A 14,998-nucleotide genomic window follows, 5' to 3' on the forward strand; every position below is an offset into this window, starting at 1 on the left:
TGTAGTAGTCAACAAATTTCCCTAACAAATGACGCGTTCTACAAAACCATAGAAGTAGGTATGCCGTCGCTACATCCAGGGGTGCATTCAGATCAATAGAGAGGAACTGATGATTTTTCCCACGGTTGCCCGAGGGTCACAAAGCACTAAGGTAAAAATGCTAAAATGGCATTTCTCTCCAATGGTGTAGGTACTACATCTATTTTTTTCCAGTGATGAAAGTATTTAATTAAGCTTAAATTCAAAATTTTCAAAAATTTTTCATTAAAACCCTTTAATGGAGTATTGAAGCTGCATCATGGCAACAAATCCCCGTGCCTTTGTCTAAGCTTTCATGCCAACCAATAAGCACATATCGTGTTTTGTTAAAAACGTGCGTGACTTATGGAATTTGCTGGTTCTTCTGAAGAGCCTTTTGAAATTACTGAGGCTGCTAACGCTATGTTGTGAATTTACTACCCGCGAGGTCCAAAAAATTGTATGTAGCAGCATACTAAAGTTTTCAAGATGATTGCTAGAAAAAGTGTGAAGATTTTTTTCCGAAAATGTCATGTTGGTCTATTTTAGCGAAAAGTGTTCTACCGTTCTACGGTGTGATCGCAATATTTTATGGCGAGGACAACATCGATAGAAGTAAATCCCAAAATTGGTCTTATTTCTAAAAAGAAATTCAGAGAGGTGCCTATAGAAAAGGTTTTTTGTCTGAAACTTACGATTATAGGTACTCATATTACAGATATACGCGCGGTTGTGTGTAAGTATATCATTCTGTGCCCATATCATGCGAGAGGTAAAATAGATTAAGTATTAGAGAGGTTTCACCCTGTATATACAACCATTGTATATACAATGATGTTATCAATGAATTCGAGACATATCCAGTCTCCGTGATAATAACTAAAAAATGAAATTAAAAAAAACTAAACACTTAATTTATTAACTTAATTTCTTAATTAAACTGAAGATGGCACATGGGGGGAGGGGAAGGTGGGGTGGAACTAGTTTTATCCTTCACGGTACTCTAATGAAAGGTCTCAACGAAAGGAATTAATTTCCACTAACCATAGCCTTCTTCCTCGACCTCTTATCGTAATCGGGTATATTCCCTTATACCTCAAGAACGGATTGTCAGAAGAGGGTACTCACAATGGGCGATTGAGACGTCTGCAAGAAATATATCCATTGGTGATGTCAAAACAAAAGCTATTTCGGTTAAAAGAATGCGCTTTATCTGCACAAGAGTTGTGCACAATTTACACTTGTTTAACACGAAAACAAATATTTTAAGCTCACTTTCAGTCTCTCACACCCGCGTGGACTAAATTGGCACGTGGTCACGACAATGCCTTTTGAGGGCCCAGAACAAGAGGGACAATAAATAAATAAATAGAAAAATAAATAAATGTATAAATAAATAAATAAATAAATAAATAAATAAATAAACTTTAAAGTTTGTATAAATAAAAATGTCGCAACCTTTCTAGTGTCATTGCAGTAAAGTCGCGACATAAAAACGAACCTTAATAATGAACATTTTTGTTTATCAGTGTGGCTTATTTCAATTATGTAATCTGCCTCCTAGATTTTCCATCTCTTCTTGTTTGTTAAAGGTAAAGCGCAAAATATAAGCACGCCATTGATATATAGTTATTTATATTGTTTTTACGTGTCTTAGAAAAGAGCCATTTTCACGTGCACTCCCGGAACGATGCGCCGTAAGTTTTGGAATAGTAGGAGAGTGGGTAGACATTTTAGGATAGGTATTTGAGGCACGCTGAAAACTTGCAATGCAGGAACTTATCAGCACATCCACGTAAAGGACCATTTCGATCCATTTTGCATTTTTTGAACTTGCTCTGTTGTTGTTGCGTTAATAATTAATTTTTATGATCTGGACAAAATGGGATTCTGGGTGATGTCATTCGCGTATTTTAATACTGAACGTTTATTGGCTGAGAATTACGAGGCAACCTACTCTCCTTACTAATCTAGGGCCAGTATACACTTCAAATCAGTGGAGTCCCTTGGCCCTGCGTCATTGATTTGTGAATCAATTTCAGACAAGTTTTTTTTATCGATTTCGCACACTTGATAGTTGTTACAGCGTTTTAGCGCATGTCTGAAATTCATTCACAAATCAATGACGCTGGGCTACGGACTTCTGATTTCAAGGTACATTATTTTTTTAAACTTTGAAGGCGCCTGGTAAAGTGTTAGCCCCGCTTCTCTTCAGCCAGGTCTGCAATTCTGTGTTTGGGTATTATTGGAGAAGTATCTTGGATAAGTTTTCAGCGTGCCTCAAATACCTACCCAAAAATGTCTAGTAGGTTTGTTTGTTTTTGCTGTGCGGCGTGACATTAATATTATGGTAATCCTCTGGATTGGGAGGTATTCTTCATTTCTTGTAATAGGTACCTACCTAACATCCAATTCTCGGATTTATCTGTTTGTTCAAATACTATACCTATGCACCAGAATCTTTTCTTCCTTCTCTTCTTCGGAGTTCGGCTCTTCATGTACATATATGTACCTATAGTACGTGTTGTGCGCCCGTCATATATTTTTGAACAGCTGGAATGCAATTGTCTTCTTCTTATCAAACTCATCTTGTTGTCGACAGACGACAGGACCACACTTGAATTAATGAAATGGCGCGAACAAACACTAGTTTACACCAAGGTTGTGTTATTAGAAAGGTTGTCTGGTAACTCTAAACCAATAGAATGCTTGCATTTTGAAGGCGGGAAAACGTCATCCAGAATTCACATTTAAAATTGCTCATAGGTTACAATGCTAATAAAAGGGGTAAAAAATTTAGTTTTTGCAGTATATTTTTGGATTTATATGAGTATATGTATATAAGAGTGGATCTTAGGTATATTGGAAATCTTGGAAGTTTATCGAGTTCCACCTTTGAAAGCAATCATATAAGTATTGAAAAAATGAGTGTACTGCGTAAGCTATTTTACATTACACGAGGACTTGTGAAAATGTAATCAAATTAATTTTAGAGGTGGAAATGGATAAAATTCCGCGATCTACAAAATAGGAACCACCCCTATGCATTAATACCTAGGCTTTGGGAATTAAAACTCTAAACATTCTTTAGCGGATGACGCCAAATAAAATGCTGTTGCGTTTTATGGAATATGTATATTTATAGTATGTACAAAATGGTATCCGAGGTGCACACGGCGAGCTCTGTCATTGGGGTGAGCCCAGATGCAGGTCTTCTGACTGATGGAGTGCGGCGCGAGGTCGAGCTGGCAAGGCGACCTGGTTCTGCAAATGGAGAGCTTTTTGTTTCTTGAAGTGCAGTTGAAGCAGGAATTACGTTGCACTTGCAGAGTTCGTGGCTCTGCTTTTAAACGTTTGCGGCCAGGAACGCTACGCTTTCATCGGTTGGCCGTTTTGACCAATGAGGTCGCAGCACGTTTTAGTTTGCTGCCGGATGTAAAATATTTTCTTACCCGTTCTTTAAGAACGGTAGGGTCTTTGGGAAACGTAAAAACCGAGATTTTATTTTTTTGATTTTTTCATTAATTTTTCTTTATTTAGGTCTAATTATCTTAATTTAACAAGTACATACTATCACGCTATAGTCGCTACAGACTAATTTTATACAATTCTTTCTTGACACTTTAGTACCGCTCCTACACTTTATCGTAAGCTGATAACTTTTCTTTGATTAAATGGAAGTGTGATTTATGCCACTGCACTTGCAGTCTAACACTTTCCAAGGATTGTTCGATTGCTTGTTTGCTTGGAACCAAATAATTGCTGTTTCTAATTGTGAAGTTTTTCAACTTAAACAAAAAAAATAATTTAATTTTGTCGCATTTTTGTATAGTAGCCTTACTTCCTGATAATCTTCTTCGTAAATCATCTGCGAGGCAAGCGTAGATATAAGCGACGACACTCTTCGACTGTTAACTCCCAAACTGAAAAATAGATACAATAATTTTTTAAAATTAATTATGTCGTCTATAACATTACTAATTTTGTATATCGCCTATTCTTTTCCACACGAAATTCTTTGCCACATAGTAACCCACTTCGTTTTTCGCCACGGATGTAAATGTAAGCAAAGCGTCTTGTTTTCTGATACCTGAAGTATCATCAATCGCCCAATCCATGTACCTTTCCAACAACCAAACCTCCCTGGTACAACCCAAAGTGCTCAGTATTAAGGATTTTTCGGTTGCCGTGTTCGTAGTCTTATACTGATTCCATAAAAAGTTCCATTCAGCTTCACCGCCATGTTTGACAGCGGTACAATACACCACTGATCGCAACTCTTTTGGTATGCTACAATTAAGGTACTTACGTAAAGTAAGTAAGTAAATTATACCTTATATTTACATATTGTTGCTTGGATTTTCTAACCATTTGTTGAAAACTTCCCGAGCTTCTTGTACGCAAGTACCTACCCTAAATTTACAACCCCAACTTGTTATCATCGAACGATACCGTGTGCTTTCTAACAAATTCTTTGTTGGTTTTTTGTTCAAACCACCTACATCGTTGTAGATTGGAGAGATGAGCGCATTCATAAATTCCTACATTTAAAAGGTGGACCGTTTAAATAAATAACAACGTTTGGTTTTTTTTTACCTTAAACGCGCCAAAAGCGGACGTTCTTCGTATCAGTTTTTCAACAGTGTCTATGTTTGATAGGGCAGATTTCCATGGCAAATATTCCTTTTCATACCGTAGATAATCCAGAACATCAAAGTAGATGCTGTAAGGTAACTTTCCTACCCACGCCAAAGCGCCTGAATCTTCAATTAGCTGAACACGATTTAGCGCACCTATCGTACTATATAGGTCACTTTGCAGAGTTTTGATGAGCATTTTCCAATTATCTTCATCGTAATTGATTCTGTATAACCCTACAAAAATCATTTTACTAAACATCGGTATCTGTATTAGTTCATTTACCTGATACGTTCAAGTTAAACAATATCCATTGGTCGTTATTAGGTAAATTATTGATAGACAGAGATCCCTGTGGGCAGGTCATCCATTGCAAAGGTTTTGTACTTTTGAAATTTAAATCCCGTTGTGTTGTATAAGTAATGGGTATCCACCAACATGAATTTTTCTTCTCTCTTTCCAAAGTATCCAGTAGAAAACGTTCCTGAAATTAAGGTGTGCAATTTTTTTTTAAATTTTAATTTTAATAAATATCCTAAGGATCGTCTTCCACTTTTCCTAACTGGTCGATAATTTCGTTCATCTGCATGGGTGTTACCTGTTTGTCAGTTAAATTTCAGGGAAGGGAGATAAACTGTGATGATGTGATTTGTTTGATATGTTGTCTAGGATAGTTAGTAAGTGTTTAAAATATAATCAAATGTTGGTTGCGTATGCTGCAGGATTTCCCTATTCGGCCATAATTACGTTTTCGAAATATAATAATGGACACTATACTAAGATGACATACCTGACTAAGCTGCGCCGAATTGGTCTGGTAATTTCTTATGACTGTAACTAATGGGAATCCAGTTTGTAAGGTCCAAGTGTCCATAATTTCTTTTACAGTCAGATGTGATAGCAAAGATGCGTCTTCATGCGCTTGCTCCGTTAAGGCTTGCCACAGGTCGTCCTGCTCAGCATTACTAAACTTGTGTTTGTTTAAATAATGTGTCACTCCATTTTTAAAGGTCTTTTCAGAGAGAAAATTACGTATCATGTGCAACAAAAATGAACCTTTTTTATAAGAGATTATATCGAAAATTTCGTTAATTTCTTTAGGATTTGCGACTGTGACTGAAACCTAAATAGTGTACAGTAATATGGAATATCGTCAACTTTGAAATTACCGGGTGGGATGACTTTAAAGCATCCAAACTGAAAACCGACAACATATTTGATACGGTTTCGTGAGAGAGGCTATTCCATTCGGGAAAAAGATTGTGTACTGCCAATGCCGCCATATGTGTGGCGAACCCTTCGTTTAACCACAAGTCGGTCCACCATTTCATCGTAACCAAGTTGCCAAACCATTGATGAGCCAATTCATGTGCAATCACACTGACTATAGAATGCTTGTTAACCTCGGAAGAGGTCGAGTTATCAAATAATAAAACCGTTTCCCTATACGTTATCAATCCCCAATTTTCCATAGCGCCTGCATTGAAATCGGGAATAGCGATCATATCCTGTTTTGGTAGCGGATATTTTATATCGAAAAAGTTCTCGTAAAATTGCAAACACTTGGGACCAACATTTTTAGCAAACTCAACCTAAAAATAACTTACTGACTGTGGCCATTGGAGTGACAACTTACTTGATTAATAGCGTTGCTCCTTGCCCATATCCTAAACACAGCGCTATTGTTATTTGGAGGTGACTCCTTGTATTCAAAATCAGAAACAACAAACGCAATGAGATATGTGGAAATAGGAACAGTTTCCTCGTAACGATCCCAGACCCACCCCGGTTTTCCTCTTCTGTAAGCAGCTCAATGTGAACCTAAATATTATTGTAATATACTTACATTGGTTCGGTTTTGCTTAGGGGCATATTACTTATGCTACTGTACTTTTCGGTCCGGCCTAAGCTAATATTGAAGATTGCTTTGAGCGACGGTTCATCAAAACACGGAAAGGCACTACGTGCGGATGTTGGTTCAAACTGTGTTACAGACAACCATTCTTTGCGCTTTGTTTTTGGATTATCGTAACTACTCCTATAGTATCCGTCCAAATTTTGATCCAACGTTCTATTGAACGGTATAAATATTTCATATTTTTGGTCCAATTTTAAAGGTTGGTCTAAAATAATGGTAAAGAAATCGTTTTCTTCGTTGAATGAAAAATTTGTTAATTTTATTGAGTTTTTGACGTCCGCATCAATAGTTTTAACGGTGGTGCCATTGGTATTTATTGTTAATCCTTCCGAGTGCAGCACAACTTGATTTGTTTCTTTAATGCATTTCACCTAAAATAATAAGATAGAGGTAATACGCTAGTGATTCATATTACATACTATAACTACTATTATATTATATTTACTTATTTAAACAATGGTCAACTATTATAACCGACTGTGTAGGTCAGTGGTAGAGCGTTGGGCTATATTCCCGGAGGTCGGGTGTTCGAACCTAGACTGAGATAAGAATTTTTCATCTGTGGCAGAGATTGGAATCAGTTTCGAGCATTCTGCCAGCTACTTCGAATTAGGTTTTCCTGCAGTTTTCCTAACTCGTAAAGTAAATACCGCCCAATGCTTATGTCTTCTTGAACGTCTCTGCTCTGAGGTCCATTTAAATTTGCGTTGTTAGCCAAAAACTCCATTTCCACATTCACATGGAGTCAATTTCGCGAATCAGCTTTTTGATAACCTTGCAACATTGTGCACACAATAAATAAATTATGGTCTACGTAAAATCGTATACTTTGCCAGCGCGGGGACAAATGCATCTGGCTACTGACGTCACGCAGTCTAGTTTCGCGCACAGGTACGTTTTCGCTGAGAGACGCTCGTTTCTGCCTTGTATAAGTGTTTATCCAGAAGTATGTTTGACTACCTCTAAGCCTTCAGAAATAAAAATCTAGATGTCATGGTACTCGTGGTAAACGTTATTCTTATAAGATTTACCGGTGTGGTCATGTTCAACGTTCTGAAGCTGCCAGTAGATGCAACGGTTGAAGCAAAACGTCCTGTTACGCAATCGCACTTTTTTTAATAACAGAAACTTATGGAATTTTTGAGACATTTTGCTTTCACATCAAAATAAGCAATTCAAAAAGTAATGAAAATAAATCTTTGCATTGGCATTAAAAAATTTGAAATTAAGTAAGTAACGGTTTTGACATCTCTTCGAAATATATGTCTTTGGTGACTCGCTTCTAATCCACTTAATGATATCTGTTGAATGTAGATATTATCCCGGGCGATCAAAAAAGGATTGACGTCGAGTCGCCTTTGGAAGTGCAAGTTAAATATGATTTTCCATGTAAACAAAAATTTTTGATCGCATAGTAAACTAACAGTACCTATCTACTCTAATTCTGTTTAACTTATGACCGGTGTTCACTAGAGTGTTCATCTCTCGATAAGTTTATTTTATTACAAATAAGTACCTTGACAAAGATTTTATCGACAACGGTATCCATTCTGTTTATCAGCAGAGTAAAGCTATTGGAAAGTGGAAAAGCCGGACCTTAGTTCAACTGCAATATTATACTAGGATCATAAAGTTTTTGTAAATCTGTAAATCTTCGTTATTATAAAATAACCGAGAAAAGAATAACGTTAACAGAATTCTGAAATTCCTTTTTGAGTTCTAAAACCTCTTGTTTTTATCTTGTTTAAAATTTTTGAATTGATGTCGAGTTCCCTCTCAAGCCCTGCACCACAACAACACGTTGTACACGAGAACTAAGCCATGCTCAACTACTCCGCAAGATACTTCGAGTGGATCAAAATCAGCTGCCAGGGCTATCAAGCAACGAAAAGATCTTCCAATTCAAACACTCCATCACAAGACATCGTATCGAACAATTCGGATCGGCCGGAGCGTATACGCTTCCCAAGTGACCTCATCTCAAGCAAGTTGGTACATATACATAGTGGTGAAAACGGCGACAGCAGAACTTGTCAAAACTGTTTTTCATGTAAGCCGCGCTGGCATATAACAGAAAAAGTAACGGGCGATCAAAAATGAGTTGCTGTCGAGTCGCCTTTGGAAGTACGATTTCCCATGTAAACAAAAATTCCAAAGGTGACTCGACTGCAACTCATTTTTGATCGCATTGTATTTACCAACATCAAATAGGTAGTGTCATTTGTGAATAGTACAAGATGGGTTGAAAGCTTCTTAATTAAAAATAACGCTAAAATCCTGATGATCTGTAACTAAAAATTGATCGTTTTTTAAAGAAAAATAAACGACAATTTAATTTCTAGTCATTCTACCTATAGTCATCGATATAAATAATAAAATCACGGAAAACACCTTTCACAAAAAAAGCAAAACGACCTCAGTTTCATAACCCGAAAAAATTACATTACAAATTAAAATTACATAGCCATTTCTGTATATTTTGAGTTAAAAAACGAAGTCAAAACAAAGTTCTTTTTAGAACATGAAATTCTGAGATACCTGTAGTTTCCGAATTTTCACCAATCCATCAGCATTTAGCGTACCTAACACATAAAAGTTAAGGCGTACATAAGCCACAAATTGTTTGTAATTTCCAAATTTGCAATTATCATTACTTACCCGAATCCAAACTTTTCCGGAAAAATTAAAATTATTTAAATCGGTGATTATTTCTAAACTGTAATGTTCCGGTATCAAAGTGGGAGGAAGCCGTACTTCATTTGCAGCTACATTCGGTACCCATATTCCACAAATCCATAAAAACACAAAGAAATAAATCATTCTCCTGCGAACAAACAAAAACGATAAAAGAACGTAAGTTCATACTTTGAAACGGAAAGTAAGTTTGCAATACCAAACTATATGGCAATCATGCGACACTAAACAGTAGGTACCTACCGATCTAGAAAACAATTATTTATTCTAACCTTAACCGAGTTTATTATTTTCGCAGTAGGTAAAAAGGTCGACAATTTGTTCCATAAACAATTTTCTCACATCTTTGTTAACCACCCATCATTAGATTACCGTAACAATTTTGTGCATTTCTTTTATTTTACTCGCGAGAATGCAATAGGATTTAATTAACGCTAACTGACTGCTTCCTAACGTAATTTCGTTTGCATCATAAGTAGGTACATAATGTTTGTATGGGATTGTTTTTCTGGCATAGAAGCGACATAGTATAAGACAATTTATAGGAAAGTCGCAGTACTTAAAGACATTAAGTGTCAAAATCGCAATTATTAGGACGAATCGTAATGTCACAGCATGACATCGAACTACTTATTCCTTGATTTAATATTCGTTACACGGTTTTAAGGCCAAGGTATGTATATAAACGCACATGCGGGCACCTCGGTTTTCTTCTAAATTATATCCTTGCATTAACTTTTAAATTAGGACATTGGACATACACTTGACGGTAGATATTATGTAGGTAAATAAATAATGGGCTATGTAAGCACCTAACCAATTGTAAGGACACTCTTTGGTGTGTACCTATTTACGATGAACTAGAATCAAATTAGTGCCTATATATTACACATCAACAGACTACATTGTCCCGAGGGTAGTACCAGGAAGCACCCGATGTTCGGACGATTGCAATCTTCCTCGTCGCGAAAACACGCATCTTTCGATACTTATGAAACAAATTACTTATAGTGCTTAATTGTAAAATCAATATCCACAATTACTAATAAGCAAATTTTTTGTTGTACCTACTCGTATGGGATTTTGTGCATTTTCGATTTGCAACATTTTGAAGCGATTAATGCCCGTTTGCACCGACAAATTTAAGTGGAGCTTAGCTTAAGGATAGCTTTAAATCCATGGCAACCATTGTCTCAATAATCGTTATGCCATGGATTTTAAGCTACGCTTAAGCTAAGCTCCACTTAAATTTGTCGGTGCAAACGGCCATAAACCCAATTTATTTTTGCATATTTTGATATTCTTTGCATTTACATATAAAAAATTGACATTAATTGCATATTTTAAGATGTAATTATATAAATTTTTGCTAGTTTTAATCGATTTTAATTTGAATTTCTAATGCATTTTTGGGGATTTTCATAACGGACGCGATCATGAAACATACTGCAATAGCTGGAAGGAAGATTTATTGATTTAATTGATACTGAATTTCTTCATGTTTCTTTCTGTTGAGCAAATAAAGGATTATTATTATTATTCATTTCCAAACTATTTTCTCTTTCTCTTTCTCTACGGCGTTGATGCGGGTGATATTGTGTACGGCTTGGAAATTACTCTCCATATTTTGTCGGCCCTTTCTAATACAAATATTACTTCTGTTGATGTAGAGAGAAGTTTCTCTGCTTAGTGCTTATAAATTAATTCTTAACAACAGGAGGCAGAAAACAAAGAAACATCTTATTGCTAGTGTTTATCATAATTCCTTTTTTCTTGGAAATTATGCAAGATATACCTACGGCCGGTTCCAGGAAAGCAAATTATAATCAAAATCCTAGATTATTTGCCAAATCTGAGTTTAAACAAGAATTTTGTCATTTGATTGACTGCCTACTGCAATATAAAGCCAATCAAATGTCTTAATACCGGATTATTTTTTTTGTGCAACTGGCCGATATAATTTTGCATATGTTTGCATATATACCAAAACTTTTTGCATATTTTGCACTAATTTTCTATGCTCATATTTTACCATTTTTCGTGCATATAATTCACAGCTCTACTAATACGCGTCAGGTTACGAAGACGCGCCATTGTTTAGAAATGAAGAAGCTGGGGAAATTATTACCTTTGATACTAATAAACATAACGACTATAAAGTATGACGCAAGATTGTAACGATTATACTTACACCTAAATTCTGTGTAACCTTATTGTTTATTGTATCAATCTCTGAGGAGTAAATATCCAATCCATAAAATGGAAAACTATAAACACGTTGTTTTAGTTCATGGGGTACAAAGAATAGTACTATTATGCAATGAGCATTTAATGATAGCTATTAAGACACGAGTATGAGAATTACTGGCGAGTTTCGTAATGATTATGAGTGTCTAATAGCCATTAAATGCGAGTTTCATATACTATTTTTTCTACGACTATGATGAGCTATCATCAAAAGGTGATTCCACGATGGCTGCAAAAGCGGTCCAAAATTTGAGATTTTTATTGCGTGCAGGTATAGTGAAGTCAGAGAACCATCAGTCATGCGTTCCAGCAGAGCGTCACTGTCAAATTTTATTAACGCCGATTCAAATCTTACGAACACCATTGTATGGGGAATTGGGAGAAAACACAAATTCGCTATCTCCAGCAGCTGTCAAAATTAATAAATTTTAGATCTGTTATATCTGTTCGTCAATAATTAAATATCCATGGGGAAGGTTTTGAGGAATTGAGTTGTTTATTTCCTGTATGGTGCATCACCCCATTTAGAGCATGTATCAACCACGAGTTTTTTCCAAATTTTAGATCTGTTATTGGTATGGCAACTTTGATTTTCATAAACTATACGTTGTTATCTGGGTTACCCCGTGATGCTGCAATTCTATTGCATCCCAAAGAAAAATAGAAGTGGTAGCTAGCTCATGGTAGTGCGGTTCGTGTGTTATCATAACACTTAATATTAAGGTTCAATTTTTTCTTATGTACCAACAAATCTTTACGTACTATTAAACAGTAACAATCAAAGTTTTATTTAGCAAACTCCAAATGCATTTCATCTTTTAAGATTTCTACAGATCAGACCGACAAAGCAAGAAAGCACAAGAGAAAAGTTTTTGTTTGAAGTAAAAGTATACCTACCTTTCTGTTTTATTGTAGAAACGGTGCACTTTGGTATTTCAATAAGACGTTTGCCTTAAAACTTATAAATTTCATACCTTTTGCATTATGACCATTATAATTTCAACAAAAGTAACAAACAAGTAGCTGAAAGTAGCTATTCTAAACAAGTAAATTGGAGGAAATGAACAAATTCGATATAAAGCGACGGAATCACAATAACAAAAATACCCATGCCAATTCGTACCAACCAGTTACAGGTGTAGAACATTGCATATAACTATGACAACAGTAATGTAAATAAGCAGATTGCAATAACAACATAAAAAACTGCGGTTTGATTCTGGAAACTGATGTGAAATAGGTAAATCAAACATAAAAAAGCACCTAATCATTTTTGCAACAACAAAAATTATTAATTTAGAAAGTTAAGCGGTTACACAATTGATCGTTAATCTACTTATTACTTAAAATGCGTAGTAGATACTTATGTATAGATAAGCGAAAAAGTATTTTGTGGGTCACCTACCTTAACAAGATAGAAGCAAGCTAACTTTGCACATTAAAGCGATTTGCAAATTGATTTTAAATTGACTGAATCGCGGCGTTTTTGCTATACCTACCTATGTTTTCCCACCAATATACCCACTTGAAACAAATTTATCCAGTTCAACGAACACGCCCCAACCTTATAAAATAAATCGAAGAATGTATCTTTCTTTGAATTTCAAATTAGTCTTTATATGTATTATCTAACAAAGGTTTTGCATGTAGGTATATGTTAAAACTTGTTTTACTTTATATTCCACACAGAACCGTCCTTAGGGTGGAGAGGCCGCTCCAGGCCTCACGCTGAGGAAGGCCTCGCACTCGCTAACAAATAAGTCACAGTTTTGCTTGAATGAGAATAATAAAATAAGCTTTTAGTTTTTCCTAAAAACCAACAAGAAAATAAGAAGTCGAAATTGTGCCAACCCGAAATGGAAGTTTTGCACCTTTTCAGAGAGTAGGTAAGTATATAAGTGTAAGAGATTAAATTTCTTCTTCAAAGTGCTTAAAATGACGACTTGGCAAGTATAATTTTGAAAATTTTCCGGTGACCCCCTCTCCCCCCCATTGTTAAAAGAAGTCCCGCAAAAATGTTTTGCGCCAGGCCTCGCATTTGCTAAGGACGGCTCTGGTTCCACGTATCTATTCAAATTATAGGTATCAGTAAACACATTTGCTATTCTAAATGTGCGATTATCATGTTGCGCATATACTTACCGTTACCAATAGCTTTAAAAATTTCCGATCTCTAACGCAGGACCTTCTGGAACTTTCCTGTTGGTAACAATTTATTTGCAATAACGTCAGCCTTTGTATATATTATATTCAAAGCGTCAGCCAAATTAAATCTGGGTTACGACAAGGCGACCTTTTTTACAAACAAAAAGGTACCTATATAGATAGGTTACGATAAATAGGTAGGTATAAAGTAGGTATTCAACATCACATGCTAATGTGTTTGCGGAGTCAATATTTTATATATTCAATGCGTCGCTAAACAAGAACACCTTCGCTGGGATATTCAAAATGGCTAATATCTGTCCAATTCTAACAAGTTAAAAAGTAATCGTAAACGATTTACATAAAGCGCATTTCCACTTGCATTCATTTCCCATTTGTAAGATGCAATTTTGAAACTAATGTTAGATTTTCCTTTGTTCCAAGCGCCAAAGTATCAAATTTCACTTTTCCTTTATTCCAAGTGCCTATGTATCAAATTTCGTTTAAATTCTTCCATAAATAAAAAAGTTGACACTGCCCATGCGCAAAACCAAATTTTGAAACTGGCGTTTGATTTTCCTTTATTCCAAGTGCCTATGTATCAAATTTCGTTTAAATTCTTCCATAAATAAAAAAGTTGGCACTGCTCATGAACAAAACCAAATTTTGAAACTGGCGTTTGATTTTCCTTTATTCCAAGTGCCTATGTATCAAATTTCATTTAAATTCTGCCATAAATAAAAAAGTTGGCACTGCGCATGCGCAACACCAAATTTTGAAATTGGCGTTTGATTTTTATTTATTCCAAGTGCCTATGTATCAAATTTCGTTTAAATTCTTCCATAAATAAAAAAGTTGGCACTGCGCATGCGCAAAACAAAATTTTGAAACTGGCGTCAGATTTTCCTTTATTCCAAGTGCCTATGTATCAAATTTCATTCAAATACTTTTATAAGAAAAAAAGTTTGCAATTCGCTTTATAAATGGTCGAGGTGCGAAAAGGGCACTGTGAATTTTGAATCGATTCGACTCAACTTTTGGCATTGCGTATTATATGGCTAAGGCTATGCCCATATTGAATTTCATGCAATTCAGTTCATAACTAACGGAGATGTAAAAGCGATCGGACATTTCTAAGCAAAATTATCGTTCACACGGACAGATAGAGGGACAGACAGGCAAAGAAACAGATGGACAGACCAACAGACAGACGACAGACAACAATACAAAATTATAAATGATCTCTAGGATGGTTAATAAACGGCAAAAGTGTAAAATTATGGAACATGTAAAAAACGGTTTGTTGGTTTTTTTACAATAACTTTTTTAACAATAAAC

At 35.6% G+C, this 14,998-nt stretch overlaps 1 protein-coding gene across 1 annotated transcript; it reads right to left on the reverse strand.

Annotated features, from left to right (window-relative positions):
* Positions 1-3,517: 3,517 nt before the first annotated feature.
* Positions 3,518-13,106, reverse strand: LOC116165522 (aminopeptidase N-like). Its single transcript, XM_031480034.1, has 12 exons — positions 13,015-13,106; positions 9,233-9,398; positions 6,503-6,945; positions 6,293-6,455; positions 5,826-6,248; positions 5,447-5,779; positions 4,942-5,140; positions 4,615-4,892; positions 4,363-4,559; positions 3,997-4,308; positions 3,860-3,941; positions 3,518-3,806 (listed from the first exon to the last, which is right to left on the reverse strand). Exons 2-12 carry the CDS (start codon positions 9,392-9,394, stop codon positions 3,654-3,656), a joined length of 2,745 nt encoding a protein of 914 aa, XP_031335894.1. The 5' UTR covers positions 9,395-9,398; positions 13,015-13,106; the 3' UTR covers positions 3,518-3,653.
* Between the last annotated feature and the right edge of the window lie 1,892 nt (positions 13,107-14,998).

This window comes from Photinus pyralis, unplaced genomic scaffold (genome assembly GCF_008802855.1).
Source record: "Photinus pyralis isolate 1611_PpyrPB1 unplaced genomic scaffold, Ppyr1.3 Ppyr1.4_LG3a, whole genome shotgun sequence".
Lineage (NCBI taxonomy): Eukaryota > Metazoa > Arthropoda > Insecta > Coleoptera > Lampyridae > Photinus > Photinus pyralis.

Coding starts and splice junctions, on each gene's coding strand:
- LOC116165522 (XM_031480034.1), bottom strand. CDS start 9,394: ATGATTTATTTCTTTGTGTTTTTATGGATTTGTGGAATATGGGTACCG. Junction 6,946..9,232: donor CCGGAAAAGTTTGGATTCGG/GTAAGTAATGAT, acceptor TTATTATTTTAG/GTGAAATGCATTAAAGAAAC. Junction 4,560..4,614: donor CCGCTTTTGGCGCGTTTAAG/GTAAAAAAAAAC, acceptor TTTTAAATGTAG/GAATTTATGAATGCGCTCAT.